Source organism: Lissotriton vulgaris, chromosome 8, assembly GCF_964263255.1.
Source record: "Lissotriton vulgaris chromosome 8, aLisVul1.2, whole genome shotgun sequence".
Classification (NCBI taxonomy): Eukaryota; Metazoa; Chordata; class Amphibia; order Caudata; family Salamandridae; genus Lissotriton; species Lissotriton vulgaris.
The window spans coordinates 438,523,968-438,543,678 of NC_141696.1; the positions used below are offsets into that span (position 1 = coordinate 438,523,968).

The 19,711-nt window shown below is 42.8% G+C and overlaps 1 protein-coding gene across 3 annotated transcripts in view; it reads left to right on the plus strand.

Moving 5' to 3' along the window:
* The window catches only part of TSGA10 (testis specific 10), a 454,368-nt gene that overhangs the window by 23,128 nt on the left and 411,529 nt on the right, over positions 1 to 19,711 (plus strand). For all 3 annotated transcript variants that reach the window (XM_086933298.1, XM_086933297.1, XM_086933299.1), the window contains exons 2-3: positions 9,228 to 9,443; positions 13,226 to 13,291. In XM_086933298.1, the coding sequence (XP_086789424.1) occupies positions 9,228 to 9,443; positions 13,226 to 13,291 (282 nt within the window). The remainder of the gene's footprint in view (positions 1 to 9,227; positions 9,444 to 13,225; positions 13,292 to 19,711) is intronic.

The following is a 19,711-nucleotide window of genomic DNA, read 5'->3' on the forward strand; positions in this document are numbered from 1 at the left end:
CCCAATTATTGGCAAGACACACATGGGGGGTGGAATGGGGTACCCACCCGCAACAGATTTGGATGTCTAGAGGATGTGGATTGACTTTCCCACAGGGTCACCGATACACTGGCCTTAGCAGATTTACATTGTTCTCTGTCCTATCCTTCACCGTGCTCTACTCCATCCCCATTACACAGGCTCACCGTTACATTGTCCTTGGCAGACCCTCACAGTTCCTTGTTTTATTCTTTGCTGTGCCTTGCTTCACTACCATCACAACATCTTCACGGAGACAGCAACCAAACCACAGGTGAGAATAGGCACAATGAGGGGGAGGTCGTTGAACACTGCGCGGGGGGTAAACTCACTGAGCTCACAAAAGACGATACAACCAATTTAGGCCCAGCTGGCCAAAATAATAAGGATAACCCCCTCCTAGAGGCGCTGCATTTAACATGTTCGTTGGCAACAGAGTGACTGTCCTGCCCCAAGTACAGCCAGTGTAGGACAAGCAGGTGTTCCTTGGGTTCTAACACTACCGATAAGGCAGGGGCTCCCGGCACAGTTTCAATACTCTCCTGGAACGTTGCAGGGTTGGCCAATAAATTAGATTCACCAGAGTGGGTGGAATTTATAGAGGAATATGAAATATGTCTGTTCCAGGAAACGTGGGCCAGAGAACAACAGTCCCGCACAGGGTATGCTTCCTTTGAGATTGCGGCAAAATGGGGTGGGAAGGGCCGACCGTCTGGTGGGTTGTTGACCTGGGTGGGTTCCCACCTTGGATGCAGGGCGAGAAACATCGAAACCAATTCACTGGACTTTCAATGTGTTGTTCTGGAGTGGGCTTCTGGTATGAGTATAGCACTAATAAATGTATACTCTAGACCGGTTGGGATAACGGGTACTTCGGGGACAATTGAGGACCTAGCCCTGTTCCTTGACTCTGCCACCCTCTGTCCATCACTTATAGTTGGGGGGATTTTAACATCCAGTACGAGCCCCTTCCGGATCATTTGGAAGGGGTAACAAACGAAGAGGATGATCTCTGGGAGATACCCACCTTGCCGGGACCACCAGTAAAATCATGGTCACCATTAGCCACCCAAATAACATCTTTCACTTTATCCCACTCACTGAGGGCTTGTAACAGGCAGCTCAAGGGAGATATCCCACCCCAGCCCACCTTCAATAGACCAGGGCATGAGTCATGGATTGATTATATCCTGGTTTCAACGAAGGACTGGGCCAAAGTGAGGGACTTCACGGTAGTCACAAGGACTGACAGTGACCACAATGTATTGTCACTGAGGTTCGCTGTTCAGGGAATGCCCACGGCTATCACAGAGGGAAATACAATACTCCCTGTTGGTCTAGTTGCATCTAGCAACAGACGTAGAAGTAGATGGCCTAGACTAGTGGAGAACCCTCAAAGCATCCAGAGGCTATATGCAGCTGTGGTCCCTGCCCTAGAAAAAGTTGTGGATCTCATCCCACAGTCACCCACCCCCGAGAAGCTCACCACTCTTGGGGATATTCATTCCGAGCTCTGTTCTAACCTGGCAGAAGTACTGAACCCTGTGGCCAGGATGAAAAGGGCCAAGGGGAGAAGAGCCGCATGGTTCAGTGCTTCATGCAGGAGAGCAAAGGTTGATTTACTGGAATCCCTCAAAATGCGGGACACCCCTAGCAAGATTAGGGAAAAGCGGTTGCTCTATAAGTCTACCCTCCGCAATGCTAAAATAGAATGGGACTAGCACAATTGGTCCGAAATGTCGGCTGCCCTTGCACGTCGAGATGGCCAAAAATTTTTGCAGATCGTCAAGCACGGTTCAGCTGAACCCATAGCGGCAGTAGATGCAAATATTGCATCCGCTGTGTGGGAGGACCATTTTGAAAATTTGTATAGCGTGCCCGATCAGGATCAACTGGGGAACCTACTCGAACCAGCAATGGCCCAACCCAATGAAAGCATATCCCCGATGGAAGGGTTCACTCTGGAAGAACTCACTACGGCAATCCTGGGCCTCGCTGCTGGTAAGGCGCCAGGCCTACACAAGCTCCCAGGTGACCTTTACAGGCACGAAGTTAAGATCTGGGCCCCGTATCTGAGGCTGCTGTTCAATGCAATCCTGAACGACATGAAGATCCCCCCAACTTGGCTGGGGGCAGAGATTGTCCCTATTTTTAAGAAGAGCTCGCCTCTGCTCCCAGCCAACTACAGGCCAATAAGCCTGATAGATGTTTCCCAGAAGTTCTTCACCAGGCTACTTCTGGATCGTCTGTCGGAATGAATGTTGGAATATGACATTCTGAGTCCATTCCAGGCGGGGTTCAGAAGGAAGGTCTCCACCATAGACCAGGTCTTTCGGCTCGCCCTCATTTTTTGGAAAACGGTACAGCTGGAGGGTGGCAGCCTCTACACTGTATTCGTGGACCTGAGGGAGGCCTTCGACCTGGTTCCCCACAGAAAACTCTGGGAGGTGATGGCCAAACTGGGGGTCCCTAAGGGCTTGCTGGAGATGATTATTCGTCTCCACACTGCCAACTTTGCTCAGGTGAGGTGTGGCAAGGAGGGGGCGCTGTCAAACCGGTTCCCCGTTGACAGGGGGGTAAGGCAGGGTTGTGTGCTTGCACCGACCCTGTTCTGCCTCTACGTCAACGGGGTAATCACCCACCTGGATGGGGTCACCAACTCTGACGCTCCGAAGTTGGCAGGCAGCAGGGTGCCGGCGATTATGTTCGCTGATGACACCCTGCTGCTTTCAAAGACCCCAATGGGGATTCAGCGCGTCTTAAATGGATTTGTGGATTTTTGTGGGGAACACGGTTTAGAAATCAACACCCTAAAGACCAAATTCATGGTTTTTAATCCCCCACCAAAACTACGACCTAGCCCCACCATAGGGCAAAGTAGACTTGAAAGGGTGCGAACCTTTGAGTACCTTGGTGTCATGTTAAATGAGAATATGACCTGGTGCACACACCAAGAGAAAGCACTACTCAAATCTGTCCAGCACACGGGGCGGGTCCTAAAGCTTATGGGAAAAAACAGATCATCCATTAAACCCGTTGGCCCACCCCTCCAGATCTATAGGACACAGGCAAGGGGGCGGCCATGTACGGTTGTGAGCTTTGGGGTCATGTATCCTCTCCAGACCTGGTCAGAGAGGAGAACAAGTTTATTAGGCGGATGGTAGCACTTCCGCCTACCACGCCCCTTGTTGCATTAAGGTTAGATATAGGGCTGCGACCTCTTGCTGAAGAATTGGCACTGCGTCCCCTGGTGTATTGGCGTAGGCTGTGGGCAGTCCCAGAACTGATTACCTATAGGCAGGGGCTTCAGGAGGTGTTAGCCATGCCTAACGCAGGGAAAATTAAATGGCTTAAATTTATCAAAACTGAGCTGGAGGGTTTAGGCCTATCGACACTCTGGTCTGAGCCCTCATCCGCTTGTCCATTAATTCCCAAAAAGAGACTGGCAAAGGTTTACTACGACAGCAAAATAGCAGCACTCTGTCGTCGGCAAAACCTTGGGACACTCACGGAGTCTTTTTTACGTATCAAGGACACTTACAGTTTTGAACCAGCCTTGGACAAACTATATCCTGCCTTGCTCAGGAAACTCTATTTGCAATGGAGACATGGGACCCTTCCACTCCGAGTTCTAACCAGCAAGTGGAGTGAACCAGCAGTTAGTGTATGTCCGGCTTGCAGAGTGGCCAATGAATCTGAGCTGCATATAATTTTTTTCTGCCCGGCATATCGCGCGTCCCGCAAGAAATGGATTGTCCCTGTATGCAGGAATCTGGGGTTTGCAGAGTGCCTGGCCGCGTTTAGAGTGTTGAAAACAGACTTGTCGGATCAGATTGTCTTTGCAGTGGCCAAATTCCTAGGAGCAATGTGGGTTCTGAGAAGTCAGTGCCTTAAGGCTGGACACTGATTTTTACTGTAGTAGGAACGGGACTCCCTCTTTTAATGAAACTGCCATTTGGACTCTGATGTATTTTCTATGTTTTTACTGTTTTATAGTTTTAACAATTTATGAATTGGATACTTATATCTTTTATGGTGACAAATTAGCGAAATAAAGATTTATGAATGAATGAATAATGTGTTTTGTTGCTGTGTACATCTTCATGCTTTATGTTCAGTTGCTTACTTTATGTCTATCTACAATTGCTCCTACATATCCAGTCAAAAAAGCAGCTCAAGCCTTCAAAGTTCCCATGACAACTGACCATTTACCACTATCTAGGGTGGTAAAATAGTGCTGCTCCAGCACTTCAACTACTTAGACACCATTCAGTACAAATTTGTGGCAGGATGCTCCCAGTGCTTACATTTTGAGCTATTGCCCCCAGTCTGAGAACGCAGAGGGTCATCCAGCAGCAGTTGCTGTCTGTTTCCAAATCCACTTCGTAAATGGCTCCGGTAGGTACTGCATGGTGTTGTTGACCAGCTGTTAAGTGATGGAAAGTTCTGAGTCTTTTAACAGATCGAAAGCAGAATTATACTTCTTCCATCACATTAAATCGTCATGGTTCCTTAGACCTTTCTTCGACTAGGAACAAAGTGCGTTATTCAAATAGTTGAGTTTTTGTTAACTTTTACGTATTTTCCTGAGACTCAGAAGAAATGGGATCAGCTTGTACTGAACTAGTAAAGAGTTTCACCTTTGCAAATAAAGTTTAAAAGAAGGTTTAGAGACTACCCCAAGTTTTGTGGAATCTTGATGGTGAGTATACAAAATTTGTAAAATGGCAAAGTTTGTGATTATAGAGACAGAAGTATATACCTGTGCTCGATACAATTGAGTTAAACTGAATATGATTTTACAGATATTGTGCACTATATCTGGGCAGAAGAAGAGACAATGTATGTACTTTTAGAGGTAGAGGATTTGGGCAGATCAGTCGCATACCATTTGCCACTAGTGGGCCACCAGAGGTGAGATCATACCATTGTGAAAATCCACACCTGAAGAATCACTACAGAATCACTATCAGAGTAGGCATTTGAAGGACTAACTAAAGAAGGAATTGATAACTTCTCATGTTGAAGTGGTCATTGGTTGACATGGGAGTGTTGTGCGAATCCTTCAAATGATAGGGTTAGTATTACAGCATTATACTAATTTAGAAGGGCACAAGCTTCCAGAATGGTATCTAATATGTTATTCATGCACTATAAGCTCACATTTTCCACAGTGCCAACAGTTACTAGGGTTTGACGGAGATAAGGTGGCTTGCAGGATTTTTGAGATCAGTAACTACACAGCTAAGATTCATTGAGCAGAAGATAGGTCAGGTAGATAATTTGCATAACTAAAACAGGTAGAGAATGTTCAAATACAGTGATGCCCAGTATTACATCTTTTCCACATTATCCTGCTCTAAAGTAGCCAAAATAGATTAAAAATAATATCCTAGCCCAATAACTCGACCCTCTTAGATCATCAGTATCACTCCGTCCACCTTGATGTATCCAAAACTGATTACTTATTCCATACTTTTAGTACTCACCCCTGACAAGCTGCCTTTTACACAACCTCCAGAATCTTCAAATCAGCTTTGATCCTCGCCACTTCACATAACTGCTTCTGTGGAACAACTAACTCCAGGATGAGACTCTTCAGCTGTACCTTCCATATACTCAGGAGAGTACCTTCCATATAATGAGCTGCAAACCCAGCAATTCTGTCAGGATGGCCCAACCTGCCTACACCCAGTCCCCTTTATCTCACTGTCTAACAGGAATACACAAATCTCAACAGCAGAGCCACTCAGTCATGGGAACCAGGTCACTGGCAAAGGCACAAAAATGGTTAGGGCAGGAAAAAGCCAACTTTCTAAAAGTCAAGGTTGTGACCTAAAATCCGACTTTACCTTTAAAAATGTATTTTTATTATTCTTCTGCGTCTATACATGCCATATCTACTTGCTCCTAATCAAACATTAGCACATATTAAATGTAATTAGGTAACCCAATGTTATACAATGGGAGAGGTAGATCTCACATAGCAAAAAGCGAATTTAGAATTTTTTCACTACAAGAATATAGAAAGCGTATGTCCTACTTTTTAAATACAACCCACCCTGTCCCTATGAGCCTTTAGGGCCGATCTTAGGGGTGACTTCTATTTATTTTAAAATAAGGAAGCTGTAGGCGAAATGGCAGTTTAAAACTGCACTACAGGCTACAGTGGCAGGCTAAGACATGCTTTAAAAGGCTACTTTAGTGAGTGGCAAAATGAGTGCTGCAGGCCCACTAGTAGCATTTCATATGCAGGCCATGGGGCCATTTAGGGACATTTTCTAGGAACATACAAGTAAATTAAATGTACCAGTCAGGTGTAGGAGAGAGTACAAGCACTTTAGTCCTAATGCCAACAAAAACAAATAGAAAAGCAGGAGGGTGAAGGTAAACCATTTGGGGACGACCATATAGAGAAGAGGGCCCGTCCAACAACTGGTTACTTTCTACCTAAAGTACCATCTGCAAAAACTGAGCCTTGAATAGGAGAGTAGAGGCAGTGTCCACTCCAACACCATCAGAGGCAAGGGGTTACAGGAGCCAAGCTATCTCTCCTGTAAATTCACCCCAAAGTTCATAATGGAAGAAATCAGGATCCTGAGGTACTTGATGTCTTGTCAAGGCATTTTATTATCTAGAAGACTGACGTTGCAAGTTGTGCTTCATTGTTGTGATGCCCATTAACTCCATGCTTGCCAGTGCCTGAAGGGATAGTCGATCAGGAGCAGAGGCTCCCAATCACTTTAAGTAGAGACGAGCGTTGAAAGTTCAACTGTCTTTAGTCACCATATAGTAATTAATTATTAGCTTCTTTTGAAACCTCCTCGTACATGCTCATAAACCTTCTTCTGGGCTTATCACCTCCTACCTGCTCGGCCCCACAACCACCCTCACCATTCGAGTCATGCTCTGTAAAGACCTGGGTGCAAATCTTATACATAAATAAAAAATACATGAATACATTTCAACCGTACTAAGGTTGCACTTGTAAATGTTTTATTTATTCGCCAGATTATGAAAAGTACAAACAACTGCCTGAAGAACCAGAGTACTGTTGCTGTAAAATGAAAAACTAATAATAGCGTATCTTATAAAAATCTAAAAAATCCTTTCAATTGCAACAAGCTTGCAGCATTTCAAGTCTTCGAACCCCATGCTTTGGGATTAAAAAACAGCCGCACAGCTGGTTTAATTAATGAAAAATAGGCAACAGACATAGGAGGCACAGAAAAGAGATAAATTGTAAAGAGACGTGGCACAAATAATCTGTGCATGACAGTCTTTACATGCACTATCACATTAAGCAAGTGCTTTTTTATTTTTTCAGAATTTTCTATAGCGCAAACTTGGCCCAAAGGTATCAGAGCGCTTTACATGATCACCAGTTGCATTACAGACAGATGTTTTCATTTTGTTAGGTACAGGGAGATTACGTGATTTACCCAGAATCCTAACTTTACTACTCCTAAATACTTTTTGTGAATACCAAAAGTCGTAAAGTTAGGGTTTTGTCTCAGTTTAGGAGTAGTAAAGTTAGGTATCCTAACTTTACTACTCCTAACTGTTTTATGTGAATACCTAAAGTCGTAAAGTTAGTATTTTGCCTCAGATTACTTGTGTGAATCAGGCCCCATGTCCTTTTACCAACTACTGGCCCCTATAGGTTATACAATCTATACATTTACTGAAAGAAGAATATTTATCTCCAATTGTTCTTTCAGCAATAGAGGTAATGAGGGCGGGTCATCGACATTGAAGTGGTTTTACAAATATTCTACCGGCATATTGAGTTTTGCATGCTCTCAGATATTTAAGCAACGGGGAAAGCACCTCATGACTTTAAAAATAATGCTCTGAAGCTGAACGAGGATTACATTCAATAGGAGAAGTTCTAGAACGTAGATGTGACAGAATACTTATATTTACAAAATGAAAGAGAGCATTTTTAGATGTCAAAAAGTATCTAGTAATGTTTGATACTAACTAGTTCAATTTAATTTTTACACACAGTATGTTGCCCCCCTTCCTATGCCTGAACAACATGCAACCATAGGGGGACTGTTCATGACAAATGTAGTGTATGTGGATATCTAACAATTGATTATTAAGTGTGGTGTTCAAACATTTTGACTTTAGTAATATTATATATAATATATTTACTTAAAGGCGCTTTCAGCCAGCCATCTTTATGCATTGTTCAGTTGTTTCTTCCACTATATACAGCATGCATCATGGGACTATTGGTCAGCCCACTTAAGCCATTAGCTACCTTCACTATGAGTGACAGTTGCATTCTGTTCTTTCACACTGAGTATATCCACACTCAAAGAAGTCCCCTTTAGCATCAGGGACAACTGTGGCAAAGTGGTTTTTTGAAACAAAGAAATATTTGCTTTTAACCAATTTGTTTTATGTTGGTGAAGTGTGTTCCCAACAACTCCACCACAATGAAGTTTTACAAAAACTATAACAAAACAAAGCAAGCATTGACCAAGCAAGAAGGCTGGCAGACAGGACTGTTATCTTTGTCAGTGTGTATTTTCTTTTGTTGTGAAAATGTCCTGAGGTTGATAACTTCTGGAAGGCTTTCTTAAAAGCTTTAGAAACCCTGCTGCTTGACTAGCTGACAAGACTGAATCTGCAGGTTGTCTCAAACAATTGTACCATTGAAGAAAAAGGACAAATGATTTACATTATGGATATTTTCAGCAGTTATGCTGTTAAAAGAAAGATAGCCAGGAATAAAGAGTCTGCAGGAGTTGGGTATAGGTCTTTCCTATTTATGCTGAATTGGCTGCTGCAAGGCCACTGCACTATTGGCATTTGTGTTCCAGAATGACATAAGAAGGCTATGATCAAAATGAGGTACTGGGACAGCTTACTTGGGATATTGCTCATTTATAATTGTGCCTAAAGATCCCATGTTTCTAGGTACCACATGTTCAACCTGTCCAGTGAATGTAGCCTGCTTTGTATTAGATCTCTAGGTGTAAATTTGGTTGCACTGACCAGCTACACCCGAATATTTCCTGACAGTAGGTTAGTTACACAAAATAATGCTAAAACATCTAATTACAAAATATGTTATGTTTTATTTGATTTTGTATTCATTCCCTACTTTGAAGTGACTTCTCTATGTTCTGAGATCAGTGAATTAAAGGCCACAGAAAGTAATTGTAATGCTGTTTCTATTTCTTCTGACTCTGCAGATTGACGAGCTTCAACACACAAACAATGACTTAGAGTTCCGCATCTTACAACTGCAAGAGAGTAAGGAGGCAGTGAATGGTCAAGTGAAAGATTTAACTCGCAAGAATGAAGAGCTGTGTAAAGAACTGACTGAAATCGACAAACTAGCAGAACAATTGGAACGAGATAAGGAACTGGTGATAGATACAGCAGAACAAGAGATTAAATCAACACAGGTAGCCTACATGTTGTATCAAACCTAAAACGTGTTTGGATTTGTGCTTATTTGCTTCCTCCTCATGTAGTTTTCATTAATAATAATAATAATAATAAAGGAGTTTCTAAAGCGCCTGGTTACGCCATCACGGCGTGTCCCCGCGCTGTGGAGCGAGAATCAAACGGGGAGGGGCATCAATCCCTACAGGGCAAACAGATGAGTTTTTAAAAGTTTCCGGAACATAGTTTCAGTATTGGCTAGTCTGATCACAGGTGGAAGGCTGTTCCACTGGGTGGCTGCCAGCACCCGAAAGGAGCGGCCTCCCATCCTGGCTTTTCTTACACGAGGAACTGTAAGGAGACCCATACCCGCCGAGCGAAGTGCTCTTTGGGGTAGATACGGGATAGCCAAATCCTTCAAATACCCTGGCGCTTCTGCAGAGGTTATCCTGTAACAAAAAAGGAGGGCTTTAAAGAGGATTCTCTTCTTTACAGGAAGCCAATGAAGGGCAGCCAAAGTAGGCTTGGATGCTGTTCTTTTGGAGAGTCTGAGGACTAGACGGGCCGCCGTATTTTGCAGCACTTGCAGTCTTCTCAGGTTCTTCTCCGTAGTTCCTAATAGCAGCACATTCGCATAGTCCATGCGAGAAGTGACCAGAGCTTGGATCATAATGCGTCTGGCCTCAAGTGGCAGTAGGTCCAGAGTGCGATTTAGGGTCTTCATAACCCCAAAGCATTTCCCCACCAATTTGTCAACATGACTCTCAAAAGAGAGTTTAGGATCAACCCAGACCCCCAGGTTCTTGGCCTCACTGCATGGGATGGGCAGAGAGCCAAGGCAGGGCGGCCACCATTCCTGAGTCCAGCTCGCCCCATCTCCCCCTATCACTAGCACCTCAGTTTTAGCCCCATTGAGCTTCAGGCAGTGTTGATTCATCCAGCCAGCAAGCTCCTGCATGCAGGTTTTAAAATTGGCAGCTGCTAACTTTGGTGACTGTGACAGGGAGATGAGCAGCTGCGTGTCATCGGCATAAGATACTAGATCTATGCCGTATGATTGAACAACAGCTGCCAATGGGGCCATATACAGGTTGAACAGGGTGGGACTCTCTATAGTCCCAATACATTGCTGGTTAATTTCAGTTCTACTAGCACGTTTGTTAGCCGACAAAGTTAGATCGCTCTTCAACAGTCTAACTGACATTTATGTTGCATAGCTATGCTTAATCTGGATTTAGGCACATCTGACGTTGAACAGGCTGCATGAACCCGTTTGTCCGAAAAAGAAAGCTGAAATAGTTTCAGTGTATCCGTGTGAAGGTTGTAGTCTTTAAAGTGTCAATTTCTATTCCTGTTTATTTAAAAAGCTTTCCTTAAGCCAGGTTGTTCTCACTTGCTTCGACAAATACGTCTGCATAGCAAATAAAAATGAGTGAGTGATTGAAGACTTCAAGTACAGTACTACCTACAGGCATTTTTAGGTGCTTCCTAGCTGAGGAGGTGTTGTGAGTTTTCGAAGCAGTGAGTTTTCAGTTTCATTCTGAAGGCAGGGCAGATACAGCTGGCCTATCGTGTTGGTTACTGAGCTTCTTATCAGCACCTGCTTTTTGAGCCACAAAGATTTCTGGCGATTTGGAGAAGATTTAATTTTATAGAGCAGAGGGAGTGACCTATGGCACAGCATCTTATTTCTTGAATTAAGAGGATGATTTTGCATATGTGTATTTGTGGGTGAGACAGACTGTGTGGAGACTGTGTCTCCACACAGAACTGGTGGGCAATCCTCAGGGTGGGTTATCTGATCCTATATTTTCTCACCAAGTACATGTTTGGCTACATCATTTTCGCTCACATATAGTCATGTTGAAGGAGTTGTCTTATTAATCTGCAAGTCTATAGTTCTTCGCTTGGCTACCGATTTGTTATCTGACAGCATGAACTAGATCAATAATTTGTGAAAATAGTAGAATTTGTGTACTACACTAACCAATGGTATGATACAAGCATCAAATCTCATTGCTGAGATGACCTCTAGGATTTTGTTTTTGAGACTTGGTGTGGTGACCTCCTAGGATGGTAGGTGGGGTGAGTTTCCTGCTGGCCAATGTTTCATTTGGAGCTGAAGGATACAGTACCTCTGTTCTTCTTGAATTTGAGGAAGCACGTGGTTAACAATGTTCAGAGAGTGATCAGGCAGCGTTCCAAGGATTTGTAATGGCTGCTTGTTAGGAATGTACAAGTAGATGTCATGGCCAAAGAGTAGCAAGGGAATGGTAGTTGCTGCTGAGCTTAACAGGTAGCTGGAAGTAGGTATTCAGGAAAGCTGGAGATGGGACTACGGGAGGGCCCTTTGGACACTCTGAAATGGACATTTTTGTAGCCAGATGGAAAGAGTCACAGTTAGCATATCCATGAGTGGTTTCTATTTTGTATTTTGGTAATTTTTAGGCATAATATTAGTCAACGAGATGCTAGTGAAACAGATGGAAACGACATAACTTAGTGTGAATGGATCCGGATTTGTAATTGTTGTTTACATTTCAAATATCTTAAAATTGAGAGGTAACCTACTCTAGAGCGAGGCCATGTGCACAGAGAACAACTTTTCACGATGCCAAATCTTGAACAATGGGGGAGGCAAAAGTGAAGATGCAGAAGTCCAGGCAGGCCTTGTTTACTGCTCCTTTGAATAAACTTACGTTTATTTGTTTAGTCATTCTCAAGTAGTAAACGCCAAATCAGATTTCCCACATGTATGCTTTTCCACCATTGTTTCAGAGCCTGGCAACTTTACAATCCAGGCTGTGAAATTGCATTTTTCAGTAGAAAGAGGTCATTTCTGAGCTACATTTGAGAAGTTTTTGGTCTTTTTTAAAGGTATTAGTGCTCCTTTGCATTGGCTAAGTAATAGTGTTCTCGGACTCTGGACTCTGTTGATTTATGGATATTTGTCTGCCATTCTTTAAGATGGCATTTGAGTTCTTACATACCTTCAATGCTAGGCCCCACTACTACCAATTGACGGACTGCCTTTAGCCTAACCATCCAGACCAGTGTACTTTAGGACCAACATTTGCTCTCCACCTCTGTGCTAACAGTTATCTTATTCTCCTATTTCCTATACTTTATTCTTTGGAGCCCTCAGAACTAATAACATATGACGGACCATTGAAAACATTACCCTCATCAAAGTAATTGTCGCCGTAAACACCAAAACTCTACAAATGTTCTTAGTATGACCAAAGTTTGTTCAAGGATGTTTGTCCTTCAACAACTTCTTACAGCTCACATAAGTCTTTCCTTGGAATTTGCCACTCACCATATTCTCTGCATCACATTCTCGTCACCAGATCCCCTTTCTACATCACAACATTCGTAAACACCTGATTTAAACACTGGACTGCAAGCCTAGACTATAGCTGTACTATAATCCAGTCAGATTTAAAGAACGAGAAGCCAAGAATCCCCCTTTCCCAGATTTAAGAGCACAAAGGGAGAAAGAAATGTGTTGAAGGAGTTTAAAGCATTCCTTCTCCACCAAGCTAAGCAGTCACATAGCCTCCCTGTTTCGGCTGTATGATTATATTTCTCTTATAACAGCTCACTGTACCTTGAAGCATTCTGACAATCACACATGGTGTTATAAATATCCCCCAACTAAATGAATACACTCTATTTCCAGTTCTACAGCCACCATTTCTAAACTTCTCTCAATAGCATAAAACCGAAGGTCTTCTAAATCACATATTGAGGGCTTTTAATGTTGAACATCTAAACATTATCAATATGTATTGTTTTCCAGGTTGAAATTGAACACAAGCAAAGAACTATTGAAGTGCTCGAGAGTGAAAATCAAGATTTACGTTCTGTAAGTAAAATCTTGACTCCAAGATATATATACACTGAACAGTACATTAATGGTGGTTCTCAACATTTAAAATTAACCTTGATGAGTCTTGCTATTTTAAACTACAGGTTAAGTGCACTTTTATGAGCTAGCTGATTATTTAGTACATCAAATTAGAAAATTGTATCTCATTAGATAGTAAAACTTCAATTTGCTGGAGTCTAAATGAACTGGAAACTGATAGATTTACGTTCTTCGAAAGTCAATTTGAGGAATGATGACTCTGATCTATAACTTTTTACCCCATGGGTAAAATAAGGCCATGAGCTGCCCAATAAAAAAATGTGTTTTGTACTGGTGTGAGGTAGGGCATGTGGAGATAATACCTGACATTCTTACAGATAAGGGTTGTTACCTGCACTTGACACCCTGGCTGGAGCCTGCTCCATCTCCAAAAGTATTGACAATCACTACTCAACCTATGTCCAGAATAATGTTCCAGTGAATTGTAGGCCTTGTGTTGCCACTAGCTGTGATTCCCAGTGATTGACGAGGATACTGTGAGCAAAGAAAATCTGATATACAAACTGTGTATTTGCAGATAAAGATGCATGATGGAGTCAGGTATTATATATGCTGTCTTTAAGGAAGCTCCACCGAGGCAGACCTCTGGAAGGAAAATCACAGCCACATTAGAGCGGACACTGGATAGACAGGATTCTAAGAACCTGATTCACACCTGCTGGCCACATGACACTCCAGGCAAAAAGGAAACCAGGAAGCAGATTCCTAGACCCTGCCTGGTCTGAGCTGAGAGATGCCTCGCCATGGTGTGGATATGAGACTAGGCCCCATCAATTGCCTAGTGGTGGGAATAGGGTCATATACTGGATTGAGGCTGCACACATAGTGCTCCGGGCTGAAAAGCATGGCGTAAAACATAACGGAGACCACTTTGGCATAGACAGATGTTATACTAGATTTTAGAAACCTAGCAAATGATGACAGGCTTCCATGCCCTCAAGACTCAAGCTTTATATACAAGATGCTTGAATGCTCATTTAACAGATGCAACATTGTATGAAGGAAAATAAAACAGAGATACACAATCCCTCATCCAAACCAATCATCTGGTGAACAACATACCAGAATTTACACACTTGTGGCAAACCTACCAGTTTTATTGCTTATGTTTGAAAGTATTTATTAGCCAGGGAAAAAAGGAAGTGCAATCAATAATTGTGCTCTTGGAGAGCGTTCAACCATTATTGATGTGGCTCAAAAGAATGGCTCATAGGGAAATGGGAGAGAGAAGAAATAACTCTTTATGCAAACTCTGCTCAATGCCCGTGCCACTGAATACTTTAACTAAATTTCCAGCTACCTTATTTCCGCAAACCTGAAGTCCTTTCCGAGCATGCCACAGCCCCTCAGAATGAATTTTTCCTCTCTCAACAACAGCCTTAGCTGTCTGTGGGTCTGTAAAGACATAGCACTTCTCTCTGCACTGTACCTTCAGTTTTGCAGGGAACCAAAATGAACAATCAGGACTGGCTACCAGCAACTCCTTTGTTCATTCTGGAGTTCTTATCTGCTCTTCTGTATCACCCTGCTTAGGTCAGGAGACACCAGCACTCTTTTCTCTATGAACGTCCAGCCTCCCTGTCTTGATGCAGATTGTGTGACAGCCTCTAGTTTTTGAACTGGCCCTGAGCTCCACAAGGACAGTCCATGCCACCGTATGCCTCTTCTTGGGCCTCTTCTGATCAGTTATAGCACTTTATGCAATTCCAGAGGAGTGACATCCTTATGCCCAGAATCTCTATTCACAGGAGATGGGTGATCACATCCACCCTGTCTTCTCCCTCATCCTCCTGCAGAATGCCCAAAATACCCAAAATACTTAACCGAGAAGCCCTAGCGATGTTGTCCTGTGGTTCCACCTATATCTCTAACCGAATTAGGCATGTGACAGATCACTCTCTGAAGTTTTCTTGATGTTTCAGTGCTTCATTTAACTCAAAATTTTCTACATAATGACTTTGTTTATAACTGGACCGTTTTCCTTTTTCAGAATCATTAAATATATGTTTTTTCAAAAAATAAAAAGCTGGAAATACAAATGAGCGCTCCCAGAATCATCTAGTAGAACAAAGGAAGAATAGTTATAAAATATCACCAAATAGAAATAATTATTAACAGTGAGAGTTAATTTATTTGCCATGTAGCGTGCAGATAGAGGATTTCAGGTTGAAAGCAAGAAGCCAGGTTGCCAGTGTTTCCTCATTGCTCCTCGAATGATGGGATCTACCTGGAGTATGCAGGCAGCCACCCAGCAGGCTTGCAGAGTGCTGCAGAGATTAGTGCTCTCACTGTTACTCTCCAATATCTTTGTGATTCTGCTGGCTTTCCTTTGCATAGCAAGGGAATGCACTTCTACATGCAACTGCTATTCAAACAGCCGGGCATTCAAATCGTCCCATCCTGACTATATACTGGAAGACTTAACAAAGTCCTTAATTAGTATGTTTGAATGGATGGCTTGCAAATTTCTCAAATTGGACCTTTCCAAAGCTAAACTATCAATTACTTAAAATGGCCTGGAATAATGAATCATAGCCTGTTGGCCTCCCTTCAGTGATGGACTTTCCACATATTCCAGCAAAAACAGTTTGCGACTTTGGTGTTTTTATTGAGTCTGGTCTTTCATTAGAAACTCAGCTCTTTAGAGTAATACGTTTGTGCTTTTGGCAGTTCAAGCTTTTGAGAAAAAAAAACACCCTACATTCTATCAGAATTCCATGTACATGTATTGACAGCTTTTATACAATCAAGCCTGGATTACAGCAATGCAATCTGTTATGGTCTACCTGGAAAACCTTTTAAGGAGCTGCAACCGGTGTAGAATGTGGCTGCTACATTGATATGGACCAAACACAAAGACTACATCTCTCCCATTCTTTGGTTACTCTACTGGCATGCCTCAATAAAGAATAATATTTTCAGTTTAAAGCATTTGAGTACAATGCACAAGAATATTCGCAAATATTTACTCCTTTTCTGGTGTCAAAATGTAAGCTTTCGTCACCCAGGGTGTACTCGCTGTCCCGTCGGTCAGTTTCTCCTGGACATACCCAAAGCAAATTGAGAATGGAAAGACATTCTTGTGGAGCTTCACAAACTGCTTCTCTCCTTGTGCTCAAGAAAAGGCTGGATACTTTCCCTTCGAACCACTAAAGTTGTGCCCTCTTGTGTTTTACAATCCCAGGTTGGATTATTATCTACTACAGTGGTAAAAAAAACTGTGGTAATAGAGCGTTTTATAGATGCTTATGGCATAACTAACAACATAACATTGTTGCTAATAACTCCCTCCTTGGACCAAGGGCAGAATTGTGTCTGTAGCCCTCATCTTGAAATAAGTGATGTGTGCTTCTTACAAATCGATTAATAGTTTATGTCACACCTAGACCAGCACCTAGGGCATTTTACTGCACTCTTAAAGTGTAACTAATAATCCAGTTGAAAGCACTAAAACAAATATCTAAGCCTTATTATGAGTGCCAAGTTACACAGGTGCTAATTATGCAGTCTCAGAGAAAACAACATCAGGAGACCCATTAACTCTAGTGGTAGAATTAATGGGAATTACAGGCCAGCCCTGATAATACCCAGAGTAATAAGGAATTCTCTGGAGACTCAGTTATTGGAGGTTTGATTCTCCTGGAAATTCCTCCTTGGTTCCCACTTTTTACCCCATCGATTTTGGCTGCTTTCAGCAACTATAATATCCGGGGAAAACATGAAAAGTTTACAGCAGAGCTTTCCAAACTGTGTTTCCCGACACAGTATTGTGTCACTTGCAAATGGTGGGTGTGTCGCTGGATAACACTGTCGGGCACTTAGCACATAACTGCTGCTAATTAAGAGGCATTCATTTGAAAGATTTGTTCTCACTATGCCTCATCTATTGCATATTGTCTCCCAGTAAATGGTCTTTTAAAGACCTGCAAAGTACTCGGGTGGGGTGCGGCTGTGTGTGTGCCTGGGACGTTGTGGTGAGATGATGGAGGGAGACAGACAGAGGGAGGAAGTCGGAGGGAAGGAGACAGAGTGAGGGAGACAGAGAGAGATAGAGACAGGGAGAGAGGGAGCAAGGGAGGGAGACAGAGGTAGACAGAGGGAGGAGGGCGACAGAGGGAGCGAGACAGACAGAGGGAGGGAGACAGAGGGAGGGAGACAGACAGAGGGAGACAGACAGAAGGAGGGAGGCAGAGAGAGAGGGAAACAGACAGAGGGAGGGAGACAGAGAGAAAAGGAAACAGTGGGAGACAGAGAGAGAGGGAGACAGAGGGAAGGAGACAGAGGAAGGGAGTCCGGGGTAGACAGAGGGAGGGAGAGGGAGATAGACAGAGGGAGATAGACAGAGGGAGATAGAGGGAGGAAGACAGATGGAGGGAGACAGAGGGAGACAGACAGTGGGAGACAGAGGGAGAGTGAGAGGGAGACAGTGGGAGAGAGAGAGGGAGAGCAAGGCAGACAGAGGGAGCGAGACAGAAAGCCAGAGGCAGAGGGACGGAAACAGAGGGAGACAGAGAGACGGACACAGAGAGAGGGAGGGAAAGATAGAGAGAGGGAGGGAGACAGAGCGAGAGAAAGAGAAAAAAAAGATGTATGTATGCCGGGTCTGGTGGATCAGTGGATAAAGGCATCCACTGCAGGGGCCTGTGTTCAACCTCATGTTCTCAAATTTGCTTGAAAATGCACCATTTGCCCACTTTTATTTCAAAATGTTCTTCCGGGGGAGAACCCCCCTTAAGTGGTTCGGGATCTCTCACTACACTTGCTCGCTACACTGCCTTACTGTGTCCCAAAATGATGCATCTCCATAAAGTATGTTACCAACATGAAAAGTTTGGAAAGCTGTGGTTTACAGTGTTGTCACAAATCCTCATGCTATCAGCTTCAATAGCAGTTCTGAGCGACTCCTAATGAGGCCCATAATCCTGGAGGGTATTGCCTGAAAACATCATACTTTCAGGGGAAGGCTTAAGGGTTTTGCGGCATAGAATTAGGAGTTTTGGGTGTGGGGTATAGGGATTAAAGCTATTTTTAGGGACTACTTGCCCTGTCTGGCATGTTGAAAATCCTCTTAAGTTCAGTCACAGAATAAAAAGTAAATGGAGGAAGACAAACTGACTTTTGACCTCTGACCTCTGTCTCTGAAAGCAGAGCAAATGTGAAAATATAACAAGATTTAAAGGAATCTTTATTGCTCACAAAGTGAAAGAGCAATACAAATGCCTATGAATCTTGTTATCTTCAGTCAGTTTGTCTTCCCACATTTAGTTTTCTTTCTGTGACTAAAGTTAGAGAATTTTGTAAAGTGAACTGTGTGACTACTGAACTGTACAAAGCATGTTAAATGAAAGGCTGTAAGATGTCAGGCTTTTTTCTAACATAACACTGAAATAGCTAAGTGAACTGTTGAAACATTTCAAATATATTTCACTAGTTATGTAGACCCATTTTTGTAATTCTGAGGTAAAAAACATATTTTTATAGGATCAAAACGAATTAGAATACTTTAGTTGGTGATGTGCAAATTTTAAATATTTTTGCTGAAACCCAATTTTCAAACAGTTTTTACGCGCTATTATCAGTAAAACTACGTGTTAATGGGAACGTTTTGTGGCCATTTCAATAGAAAAAAAGCTATCTGTAAATGACAGTGAACTACCAAATCATGCTTTGATGATATATTTATGAAAAGTCTGTTTTTAAACATGAACTGGGGATTATTACTGCTCCTGCCCAGATGACAATGTTATTAGTGAACTAAGAGGCAAGCCAGGGTTCATGTGTACCCTATATATGGGCTTCATTCTTGTTACACATGGAGCAAACATCAAGTTTTTGCACAGCAGAAATGGTGAACTTGCATATTTAAAGGTGCTCTCTTATGTGATAATAAAGAAAAAGGCACCTCCACAATACAAAATATTTGCCTAGGGTCACACAATTTGAGACCAGTTCTTGGGTCAAGTACATTAAAGTTAGGTCGAGTAGATTATTAAAGATACTAGACCTGCAGGTCTAGTAACATTGTTATGATTTTTCGAGCCCTGATGGGGTTTTGAGTTTGGAGTAAAGGTTTTGAGATTAGGATGTGTGACTTAAGTGTATGGTCTTAAGGCAGAGCTTTCCAAACTGTGTGTCCCGACACAGTACTGTGTCACCTGCAAATGGTGGGTGTGTCGCGGGATGACACTGGCGAGCACTTAGCACATAACTGCTGCTAATTAAGAGGCATTCCTTTGAAAGCTTTGTTCTCACTATGCCTCATCTAATGCATAATGTCTCCCAGTAAATGGTCTTTTAAAGACCTGCAAAGTATTCAGCTGGGGTGCGGCTGTGTGTGTGCCTGGGACGCTGTGGTGA